The sequence below is a fragment of the Mobula hypostoma genome, chromosome 4 (assembly GCF_963921235.1).
Source record: "Mobula hypostoma chromosome 4, sMobHyp1.1, whole genome shotgun sequence".
In the NCBI taxonomy this organism is placed as follows: domain Eukaryota; kingdom Metazoa; phylum Chordata; class Chondrichthyes; order Myliobatiformes; family Myliobatidae; genus Mobula; species Mobula hypostoma.
In genome coordinates, this window is record NC_086100.1 from 49,750,747 (window position 1) to 49,763,230 (window position 12,484).

A 12,484-nucleotide genomic window follows, 5' to 3' on the forward strand; every position below is an offset into this window, starting at 1 on the left:
TGGTCTATAATTTTCTGGGCTATCTCTACTCCCTTTCTTGAATAAGGGAACAACATCTGCAACCCTCCAATCCTTAGGAACCTCTCCCATCCCTATTGATGTTGGAAAGATCAACGCCAGAGGCTCAGCAATCTCCTCCCTCACCTCCCACAGTAGCCTGGGGTATATCTCGTCTGGTCCCAGTGACTTATCCAACTTGATGCTTTCCAAAAGCTCCAGCACATCCTCTTACTTAATGTCTATATGCTCAAGCTTTTCAGTCCATTGTAAGTCATACTTACAATCGCCAAGGTCCTTTTCCGTAGTGAATAGTGAAACAAAGTATTCATTAAGTACATCTGCTATCTCCTCCGGTTCCTTACGCACTTTTCCGCTGTCACACTTGATTGGTCCTATTGTCTTACATCTTATCCTCTTGCTCTTCACATACTTGTAGAATGCCTTGGGGTTTTCCTTAATTCTGCTTGCCAAGGCCTTCGCATGTCCCCTTCTGGCTCTCCTAATTTCATTCTTAAGCTCTTTCCTGCTAGCCTTATAATTTTCTAGATCTCTATAATTACCTAGTTTTTTGAACCTTTCGTAAGCTTTTCTTTTCTTCTTGACTAGATTTTCAACATGTTTGTACACCACGGTTCTTGTACCCTACCATCCTTTCCCTGCCTCATTGGAATGTACCTGTGCAGAACGCCACACAAATATCCCCTGAACCTTTGCCACATTTTTGCTATACATTTCCCTGAGAACATCTGTTCCCAATTTCTGTTCCTGCCTGATAGCTTTATATTTCCCTTACTCCAATTAAATGCTTTCCTAACTTCTCTGTTCCTATCCCTCTCCAATGCTATGGTAAAGGAGATAGAATTAGAATCAGAATCAGGTTTATTATCACCGGCATGTGACGTGAAATTTATTAACTTAGCAGCAACAATTCATTGCAATATATAATCTAGCAGAGAGAGAGAAAAAAAACATAATAAATGAATTACATATATTGAATAGATTTCAAAAATGTGCAAAAACCGAAATACTGTATATTAAAAAAGTGAGGTCGTGTCCAAAGCTTCAACGTCCATTTAGGAATCGGATGGCAGATGGGAAGAAGCTGTTCCTGATTTGCTGCGTGTGTGCCTTCAGGCTTCTGTATCTTCTACCGGATGGTAACAGTGAGAAAAGTCCTGGGTGCTAGAGGTCCTTAATAATGGGCACTGCTTTTCTGAGACACCGCTCCCTAAAGATATCCTGGGTACTTTGTAGGCTAGTGCCAAGATGGAGCTGACCAGATCTGCAGCTTTTTTCAGTCCTGTGCAGTAGCCCCTCCATACCAGACAGTGATGCAGCCCGTTGGAATGCTCTCCATGGTATAACTATAGAAGTTTTTGAGTGTATTTGTTGACATGCCAAATCTCTTCAAACTCCTAATAAAGTATAGCCGCTGTCTTGCCTTTTTTATAACTACATAAATACGTTGGGACCAGGTTAGATCCTCAGAGATCTTGACACCAAGAAACTTGAAGCTGCTCACTCTCTCCACTTCTGATCCCCCTATGAAGATTGGTATGTGCTCCTTCGTCTTACCCTTCCTGGAGTCCACAATCAGCTGTTTCATCTTACTGACGTTGAATGCCAGGTTGTTGCTGTGGTGCTATTCCACTAGTTGGCATATCTCACTCCTGTACTCCCTCTCGTCACCACCTGAGATTCTATCACCAATGGTTGTATCGTCAGCAAATTTATAGATGGTATTTGAGCTATGCCTAGCCACACAGTCATGTGTATACAGGGAGTAGAGCAGTGGGCTAAGCACACACCCCTGAGGTGCGCCAGTGTTGATTGTCAGCGAGGAGGATACGTTATCACCAATCCACACAGACTGTGGTCCTCCAGTTAGGAAGTTGAGGATCCAATTGCACAGGGAGATACAGAGGTCCAGGTTCTGCAACTTCTGATCACTAGCTCCAAAATATTCTCCCACTGAGAGATCTGACGCCTGACCAAGTTCATTTCCCAGATCAAGTACAGCCTCTCCTCTTGTAGGCTTATCTACATATTGTTTCAGGAAACCTTCCTGAACACACCTAACAAACTCCACCCCATCTCAACCCCTTGCTCTTGGGAGATGCCAATCAATATTGGGGAAATTCAAATCTCCCATCATGACAACCCTCTTATTATTGCACCGGTCCAGAATCTGTCTCCCTATCTGCTCCTTCATGTCCCTGTTACTATTGGGTGGTCTATAAAAAACACCCAGCAGAGTTATTGACCCCTTCCTGTTCCTAACTTCCACCCACAGAGACTCCGTAGACAATCCCTCCATGACTTCCTCCTTTCCTGCAGCCGTGACAATATCTCAGATCCGCAATGCCATGCCCCCACCTCTTTTACCTCCCTCCCTGTCCTTTCTGAAACATCTAAAGTCTGGCACTCTAAGTAGCCATTCATACCCCTGAGGCATCCAAGTCTCTCTAATGACCACAACATCATAGCTGCAAGTGCTTATCTATGCTCTAAGCTCAACTACTTCTTTCATGATACTCCTTGCATTAAAATAGACACATCTCAAACCATCAGTCTGAGTGCATCCCTCCTCTATCACCTCCCTGTCGTCCCTCTCACACTGTCTACAAGCTTTCTTGATTTGTGAGCCAACTGCCCCTCCTCCGTCTCATCAGTTTGCCCCCCACTCCCAGCTATTCTAGTTTAAACTCTCCCCAATAGCCTTAGCAAACCTCCCTGCCAGGATATTGGTCTCCCCCAGACTCAAGTGCAACCCATCCTTTTTGTACAGGTCATGCCTGCCCCAAGAGAGATCCCAATGATCCCTGCCCCCTGCTCCAATCCCTCAGCCACGCATTTATTCTCCGCCTCACTCTATTCTGATACTCAATGTTGCATGGCACAGCAGTGATTCCAAGATTACTACCTTTGAGGTCCTGTTTCTTAACTTCTTTCCTAACTTCCTGTAGTCTGTTTTCAGGATCTTCTCCCTTTTCCTACCTATGTCATTGGTACTACTATTTTTTTTCTTGCCGCAGTTGTCTTTTGCACACTGGTTGTCCACCCTGATGTGTGAAGTCTTTCATTGATTCTATTATGAGTATGCCCACAAACAAACAAATCTCAAGGTTGTATATAGTGACATATATGCACTTTGATAATATATTTACTCTTAACTTTGAAATCAGTAGGCTTCGATCTAAGATGATTGATGGGATCCTTGAGGTTTGGTAATAAATGGGGAAGTAGAGGCAGAAGTAGATGACACACTTTACATGCTCTTGGTCTCTTCAACAACTTACAACTCCCTGGTCCTAGATTGTCTTATTCTCACCATAGATATCCTGTGCCTCTACACTCCTACCTCCCCCCGCCCCCCACCATCATGAAGGCCTAAAGCTCTCTGCTTTTTTCTTGACAACAGATGCAACTAGTTCCCCTCCATCACCACCCTTCACCGTTTGGCAGAACTGGTCCTCACCCTCAAGAATTTCTCTTTTGGTTCCTTCCACTTCCTTCAAACTGAAAGGTGTAGCCATGGGCACCTGCATGGGCCTCAGCAATGCCTGCCTTTTTGTTGCCTACATAGAACAGTCTATGTTCCAAGCTTTCCCTGGTAAAGCTCCCGCAATTCTTTCTGCACTGCATTGATAACTGCATTGGTGTTGCTTATTGTACCCATGCTGAGCTTGTCAATTTCATCAACTTTGCTTCCAACTTCCACCCTGGCTTTAAATTCACTTGTTCCATTTATGATGTGGCTCTCCCCTTTCTCGATCTGTGTTCATCAGTGGAGGCAAACACTCTACCAATATCTTTTATAAACCTATCAATTTCCATGGCTATTTTGTCTATACCTCTTCCCACCCATTTTCCTGTAAAAATGCCATTCCCTTTTCTCAGTTCCATCATCATCACTGCATCTTTTCCCAGGATGAGACTTTCCAGGACATTCCTGCCGCCTTAACAGGGATAGAGTTGCTCTTGTTCTTGCCTACCACCCATGAGCCTCTGCATCTAACACATGGTTCTCTGCAACTTCCACCATCTTCAATGGGACCCAACCACCAAACACATCTTTATATCTTTCGCCAGCCCCCACTCTCTGCTTTCCACAGGGATTGCTCCTTCTGTGATTCCCTTGTCTATTTTTCTCTCCCTCCTGATGCTTGTCCCCACAAGTGCTACACCTGCCCATTTACCTCCTCCCTCATCTCCATTCAGGGCCCCAAACAGGCCTCCTAGTTGAGGCAACGAACTTCATCTGCAAAGCTGTTGGGGTTGTCAATTGTGTCCAGTATTCTTGATGCGAATCCCTCTTCATTGGTGAGACTTGACGTAGATTGGGGGACCACTCTGTCCAGCGTCTCGACTCCATCCGCAAAAAGCAGAATTTCCTAGTGGCCAACCATTTCAATTCCTATCTCCATTTCCGTTCTGATGTGTCGATCCATGGCCTCCTATTCTGCCAGTCTCGTGTTGGAGAAGCAACACCTCATCAGACCATAAGACTATGAGGTAGAGGAGCAGAATTCAAAGGTTCAAAGATTCAAAGGTCCAATTTAATTCTCAAAGAAATGTATACAAAATACATCCTGAAATGCTTTTTCTTCGCAAAACATCCACGAAAACAGAGAAGTGCCCCAAAGAATGAACGACAGTTAAACATGAGAACCCTAAAGTACCCCCCCAGCTCCCCCCTCCCACGAATAAGCGGCAGCAAGACAATACCCCATTCCCCCCCCCGGCAAAAAAAGCACTCTCGCTACCAAGCACAAGTGTGAGCTAGGCGAACAGCAATGACATAGACCTAGCAGTTACCCCAGAGATTATCGTATTTCATCTGGCATTTGACAAACCACAGGTTCTCTCCCTAATAAGGGAGAGGGAGGCGTCCCCTATTTTCACAGCGAGTGGGAGACATAACAACAACCCGCTGATTTATGATGTTAAAAAGTCTGTTTTGTCATTTTTTACGTGCTCTGTGCCTGAAGATCACAAAGATCTTGGGTCTTCTGGCCCAAGCAAAAGATTTTCCGGCCTCCCCGACGACACACGAGTCTCCTGTCGTGACGCCGACCCTTGATCTGCCTGTCTTCAGAGCCCCGAGATCTTAGGCTTCCAAACACTAGGTTGAGCCTCAGGCCAAACTCTTGGCGTGCTGAACAACAACAGCCAGTCCTGAAACCCTGAGAATGGGTCCCATTCCTGCAAAGAACCAAAATCTGCATGTAACTCCAGGTCAGGGTCTTCAAAAGAATCCCAAAAGGGGAAAATAAAGATTTTAAAGATGGAAGTAGAGCTGTTTCCGAAGATGCAAGCAAAGGAGTTGCTGTTTAGCCCCATCTTAACTCCCATTTGGCTAATAGAGTCTGCTTTGCCATTTCATCATGGCTGATCCATTTATTTCTCCCAGCCTGAATCTTCTGCCTTCTCCCCATAACCCTTTATGCCCTGACTAAACAAGAATCTATCAACCTTTGCCTTGAATATGCCAAATGACTTGGCTTCCATAGCTGCCTGTGGCAACAAATTCCACAGATTCACCACTCCGGTGAAAGAAATTCCTCCTCATCTCCATTCTAAAATGTAATGCCATGTGTTGAGTTCAATATTGAGAGAGTGTAGAGCACACAACAGAAGGCCAGCATGCAGGATATTCAACTAACCTGTATTGATAACTCTGCTTGTACAGTATGTGAACTCCTCCCATGTGGGAATGGCTAACTGAGTCGCGTAGGATAAACACTTAACTACCAAAACACCTCCCCTTGAAAAAAGAAAAACTATGTATATACCTCCTGGATATAGAACTGCACTGAAATTATAGTCACTGAAATTGAGTGATTCAGTTCACCCTACCCATAGCACATAACTAATGCTCCTTACCTACACATAAAAAGAATTGCCAACATGATTGTCTTTCTTTTTTTCCTCTTTTTTTTGCAGATTCCTTTTTGAAGAACAGTCTCATATTGTGAAATGTTTTCAACGTTAGAACTCTCATTTTAAAAAAAACACTATATCTAATAGAGATCAGCATGAAATACCTGAACACTGGTAAAGTGAGAGGATTGTTCTGCCTTTTTAATCACTTGCCCTAAGCTACTCAGCAACGGACCCGGTCTGGTATAGGTTCCTGTAAGTGTTGGAGTGGATGGAGATTCTTCAACAGGTGCATGATAAGGATCAGGCCACTCTATTCCTTCCTCTACCTTTTGTAGACTTTGAAGGCATACAGGCGCACACCTGTTCCACTTGATGTTCTGATCATAAACGATCGTGGTGCATGCTACTGGATTGTTGTTCCTTCAGTGAATTGGTCTGAAACCCAAACAGCTTCACCACTCCTGGCAGGTCGCAAAGATTTTGCTTTGTCTGAGATTGTGCATGCTCTTCGTTTTCTCATGCTGTGTTGTCTCAAACTTTCTCACTTTGTTTGAGTCCAGTAAGTGAGGTTGGAGAAGGGAAGGAAGAATGGGTAGGCTTATTCTCAGTCTCCAGCCTATTGACAGCTCCAACAGACTGTAGCCATTTGCAAGAGGTGTGGAGCAATAAGCTAGCAGTGCTTTGTAGGTTTTTTTGGCCTTCAATAGGAGTTCTCAACTCAGCTTCATGGTGCATACAATTAGCAACTAGTATAGGCAATTTGGGTTGATAGGTCTCTGGATATTTTCCCTAGATAAATACAAACAAAAACAGACTTACTGTAAGTTCTTTCTTGTTGGAGATCTCACTTGATCTTCAGCACCAGTTCATCAAAGCTCAACCACTTCTGACACCTAGTTGTATTCTTTAATGAGGGATTGTTACAGAACACACTATTCTGACAGGATAGTCAACTGAACTTTATTGCTAACTCTGCTTGTATAGTATGTGAACTCCTCCCATGTGGGAATGTCTAACTGAGTGGCATAGGAATAACACTTTTAACTACCACTACACCATGGGCTCTTAACTTGTTAAACAGCCTCATGAGTGGCATCTTGTCAAAGACCTTCTGAAAATCCAAGTACACAACATCCACCGATTTTCCTTCGTTTATGCCGCTTGTTATTTCTTCAAAGCTTGTCAGGCAAGATTTTCCCTGAATGGAATTTGGCCTATTTTTTTTCATGTGTCTCCAAGTACCCCAAAATCACATCCTTAACAATAGACTCCAACATCTTCTCAACCACTGTGGTCAGACTAATTGGCCTATAATTCCTTTTCTTCTGCTTCTCTCCCTTCTTGAAGAATGGAGTGATATTTGCAATTTTCCATTCCTCCAGAACCATGCTAGAATTTACTGATTCTTGAAAGACCATTACAAATGCCTCTACAATCTCTTCAACCACTTCTTTCAGAACCCTAGGGTGTAGACCATCTGGTCCAGGTGGTTTATCTAGCTTCAGACCTTTCAGTTTCCCAAGCACCTCCTCCCTAGTAATGGGAACTTCACTCACTTCTGCCCCCTGACAGTATTGAACTTTCAGCACACTGCTAGTGTCTTCCACAGTGAAGAAGAATAATGCAAAATACTTATTCAATTTGTCTGCCATTTCCTTGTCCCCCATTACTACCTCTCTTGCACCATTTTCCAGTGGTTTGATATGTACTCTCACCCCTCTTTTACTCTTTATATATCTGAAGAAACTTTTGGTATCCTCTTCAATATTATTGGCTAGCTTACCTTCATCTTCTACCTTTTCCCTCTTTATGACTTTTTAAGTTGCCTTCTGTTGGTTTCTAAAAGCTTCCCAATCCCCTAACTTCCCACTAACTTTTGCTGTATTATATTTTCACTCTAGGCTTTTATGTTGACTTTGACTTCCCTTGTCAGGTACTATTGTGTCATCCTGCCTTTAGAATACTACTAACAGAGAAAATCTACAGATGCTGGAAATCCAAGCAACACACACAAAATGCTGGAGGAACTCAGCAGGCCAGGTGGCATCTGTGGAAAAGAGTACAGTTGTTGTGTTGGGCCAAGACTCTTCATCAGAGCTCACCGGTAGAATACTACTACTTCTTTGGAATGTATCTATCCTGCACCTTCTGAATTGCTCCCAGAAACTCCAGCCAGTGCTGCTCTATGGTCATCCCTGCTAGTGTGTCATTCCAATCAACTTTGATCAGCTTTGCTCTCATGTACTCTTATTTACTCCACTCTAGTAGTAGTACATTTGACTTTAGCTTCAACCTCTCAAATTACAGGGTGAAATCTATGATATTATGATCACTCATCCCTAAGGGTTCCTTTACCTTAAGCTCTCTAATCAATTCTGGTCATTGCACCACACCCAATCCAGAATAGCTGGGCTCAATCACGAGCTGCTCTAGAAAGCCATCTTGTAGGCATTCTACAAGTTCTCCCTTTTGAGATCTAGCACTAACCCAATTTTTCTCAATCTACCTGCATATTGAAATCCTCCATGACAGTTGTAACGTTGCACTTTAGACATGCATTTTCTATTTCCCACTGTAATTTGTACCTAACATCCTGGCTTCTGTTTGGAGGCCTATATATATATATATAAAACTCCGCTCAGGGTCTTTTTACCCTTGCAGTTTCTTAGCAGTACCTGCAAGGATTCTACACATTCCAATCCTATGTCACCTCTAAGGAATTGATTAAAATTTTTACTGACAGAGTCTCCCCGCCCCCTCTGCCTACCCACCTATCCTTTCAATACAGAGTGCATCCTTGGATGTTAAGCTCCCAACAATAATCTTCTTTCAGTCAAGATTCAGAATGCTCACGTCATACATGCCAATCTCTTAATGTGCTACAAGTTCATCTACCTTATTTCATCTAGGTAACCTCCAACCTGATGGCATGAACATCAATTTCTCCAACTTTTAGTCATTTCTTTCCCCCCTCCTCCCTCCTTCTTCATTTCCCCACATTGACCTCTTACGTGTTCTTCTTACCTGCCTGTCACCTTCCCTCTGGTGACCATCTTCCTTCCCTTTCTCCAATGATTCACTCTCCTCTCCTGTTATATTCCTTCTTTTCTAGCCATCTTGCATTTTCCACATCACCTCCCAGCTTCTTATTTCATCCCACCCACCTCACTTCACCTAATACCTAGCTTGTCCTCCTTCCCCTACCCCACCATCTTATTCTGGCATCTTTCCCCTTCTATTCCAGTCCTGATAAAAGACTTGGCCTGAAATGTTGATTGTTTATTCATTTTCATTGATTCTGCCTGACCTGTTGAGTTCCTCCACCATTTTGTATCCGTAGGCCAGAAGCTCTTGCCATATTTCAAGTAGTATTAAATGTATACCTGATATATCATCCCCTACAGAGCTACAAGTGCTGGAACATAAGTCAGTAGCACCAGTGGCTAGCACGGACATGGTGGGTTCAATGATTTTCTGTGCTTCAGTTTATATTCTGTGGTTCTGTTACTTCTTACTGAAGAAATATGCACCAGTTTTTAAAAAAAGTTAGTATGTTGAATCAGAAGTTTTTGTATAGCTTGGCAACTACTTGAATCTTTTTGAATCTCAAATAAAGCAAAATTTCAGAATCTTCGTGGTATATGCAGTTGTTGCTGAATAATAAATTCAATTCTATTAACTGGGAATGAATTTTTGTGTCAATCCAGAAAGCAGATTGAAGAAAAACTATCGCTCATTATTTCCAACAAAGTGATACATATTTCCCATTGCTACATCAATAAAGTGATCTCCCATGCCGATTAGTTAATCATAAAAGATTGATGGGAAAGGTTTCATGCCACAAAAATTTTTCCTGTTTATGGATTAATAAAACTGAACAAACGAAATATTTCTAAACACATGAGAACATTATCAATGCCCAACCCTTATGATTATTTTAAACGTGTTACACTGATGCTGGCAGAACTTTCAGCTCAACTGTTAGTTTGTGCAGAATTATTGGTATGTCAAGGACACACTTTGTAACCTTTATCATCTATTATTCTCCTCCAGATGGAATTAGATTTTAGGAAAGGCCTCTGGAAAATTAAGTAGTTCACATATTAGTAGCAGGTACAAAAATCTTTCTAATTCATTGTTGGAACTACTCCATATAGTTAAAATTTAAATCTCTTAATGTGTTTTTAACTTTTCAGGCAGACTATTCTTTTAAACTTCAGAGTGTTAACCAGCTTCACAGTTTGTTAATAGACTTTGGTTTGAATTATTTTTGAAGTAAAGTTTATCTTGTTTTTTTTTGTTCTGCCTGCCACTGCTGTTACATTGACAGCTGTGATTAGCTGGTCTGTCTTTATTTTAAAGTACACTACCACAGTAGTCTTTGCATTGATATCCAACAGATCTGCCATTGGAAAAAGCCTAGTGATATTTGTTTTCACACTCATAGCATTCCAGGGATGTTAACTAAGAGATAGTAACATTGTCTTATCGGGTCAAAAGCATTTCCCATATTCAGTAACACTTGAGTCTTGAAGGTTCAGAGTGTGAATTATAACAATCAAAGCTGATTTAGTAGTATACAATAACACTGATAACGATGTTATTTTTGACTAAGATAACATTAATGAAAATCCTTGTTTGTAATCTTACTACACTGTGTTGGCTGAAAGAATTTTAGCCAAAGTAAACTTGCTATTTATGCATAATGCACAAGAAATAGTCTAATCTCGCCACCAAGAAGCCACGTGGAGCAGGTTTTAATTCAGTCTATCAGGATTGTTTGAAAGAAAGCATCTTCTTAGAAGAAATGGCTATGTATTGACATAAAAGTGCACTCACAATATCTAATTCCACTTTAATTTTAAATAGCTAGAATACTTAATCATTTTAAACATTGCCTTTTTTGCCCTCACTACTTGTACTATGTGAAGGATATACTGTAATCTACTTTCTTTATGTTAATTATTTATGTCTTATTTTTCTCTCAGTCAGGACCCTCCAAGATGGCAGGTCGAGTGATTCTGGCCACAGCAAATGATTACTGCAAACTCTGTGATGCCTCTTTTAGCTCCCCTGCTGTGGCACAAGCACATTATCAAGGAAAGAACCATGCCAAGAGACTGCGGCTGTCAGAAGCTCAGAAATCCAATTCACTTCCGTATGTATGCTAAGAGTTCTATGACAGAGTTTCAGAGTTTCAGCATAACTTATAATACTTATGATAATGTGAATGGATTTTTCATTTATAAACAAAAAGACTTAAAGTTTGATTCAATAATGGTCTTCTAAATACCAGTTGCTTTTTTCAGAGTCACAGACAAAGATGATTATTCTTCCATGTGTTCGTCCTCTACATGTCTTATCCAACCCTCCACCAAATATTGGAGCAGTGCCCTCTTAGGAAAATTTTGACATTTGATCTTCTCCTAAGTATATATTGCACAGACAGCATTCCATTTATATTAAAGATATATATTCATCCACTGCAGCAATATCTGAGTTTTTATATTATTAGGGAAAAATCATAACATACTTTCTGGTTAACCTCCAAGCACATCTTTCCCTCCCCTCCGCCACCCCACTTTCTGCTTTCTGCAGGGATCACTCACTCCCTATGCGACTCCTTTAAACAATCATCTCTCCCCAGTGATCTCCCTCCTGACACTTATCCTTGCAAGCGGAGCAAGTGCTACACCTGCCCCTACGCCTCCTCCCTCACTACCATTCAGGGTCCCAAACAGTCCTTCCAGATGAAGCAACACTTCACCTGTGAGTCTTTTGGGGTCATTTATTGTATCTGGTGCTCCCGGAGTGGCCTCTTGTATATTGATGAGACATGACGTAGATTGGGAGACCACTTTGCTGAGCACCTACGTTCTGTCTGCCAGAAAAAGTGGGATCTCCCAGAGGCCACCCATTTTAATTCAACTTCCTACTCCCATTCCAATATGTCCATCCATGGCCTCCTCCACTGTCGTGATGAGGCCACACTCAGGTTGGAGGAGCAGCACCTTGTATTCCATCTGGGTAGCCTCCCAACCTGATGGCATGAACGTCGATTTCTCGAGCTTCCTGGTAAAGGCCCCCCTCCCCCTCTTCTTCATCAATTCCCATCCTCTTTTCCCTCTCTCACCTTACCTCCTTGCCTGCCCATTGCCTCCCTCTGGTGCTCCTCTCCCTTTTTCTTTCCTTCATTTCTCTGCACTTTCAAGAATGCAGAGAAGGTTTACAAGGATATTGCCGGGACTTGAGAAACTGAGTTACAGAGAAAGGTTGAATAGGTTAGGACTTTATTCCCTGGAGCGTAGAAGAACGATGGGAGATTTGATAGAGATGTATAAAATTATGATGGGTATAGATAGAGTGAAAGCAAGCAGGCTTTTTCCACTGAGGCTAGGGAAGAAAAAAACAGAGGCCATGGGTTAAGGGTGAAAGGGGAGAAGTTTAAAGGGAATATTAGCGGGCTTCTTCACACAGAGAGTGGTGGGAGTGTGGAATGAGCTGCCAGATGAAGTGGTAAATGTGGGCTCACTTCTAACATTTAAGAAAAACTTGGACAGGTACATGGATGAGAGGTGTATGGAAGGATATGGTCCAG

General features: G+C 42.2%; 1 protein-coding gene across 1 annotated transcript in view; it reads left to right on the plus strand.

Annotated features, from left to right (window-relative positions):
- The window catches only part of zmat3 (zinc finger, matrin-type 3), a 100,970-nt gene that overhangs the window by 61,355 nt on the left and 27,131 nt on the right, over positions 1 to 12,484 (plus strand). Inside the window, exon 4 of the mRNA XM_063047286.1 lies at positions 10,875 to 11,044. Within this exon, the coding sequence (XP_062903356.1) occupies positions 10,875 to 11,044 (170 nt within the window). The remainder of the gene's footprint in view (positions 1 to 10,874; positions 11,045 to 12,484) is intronic.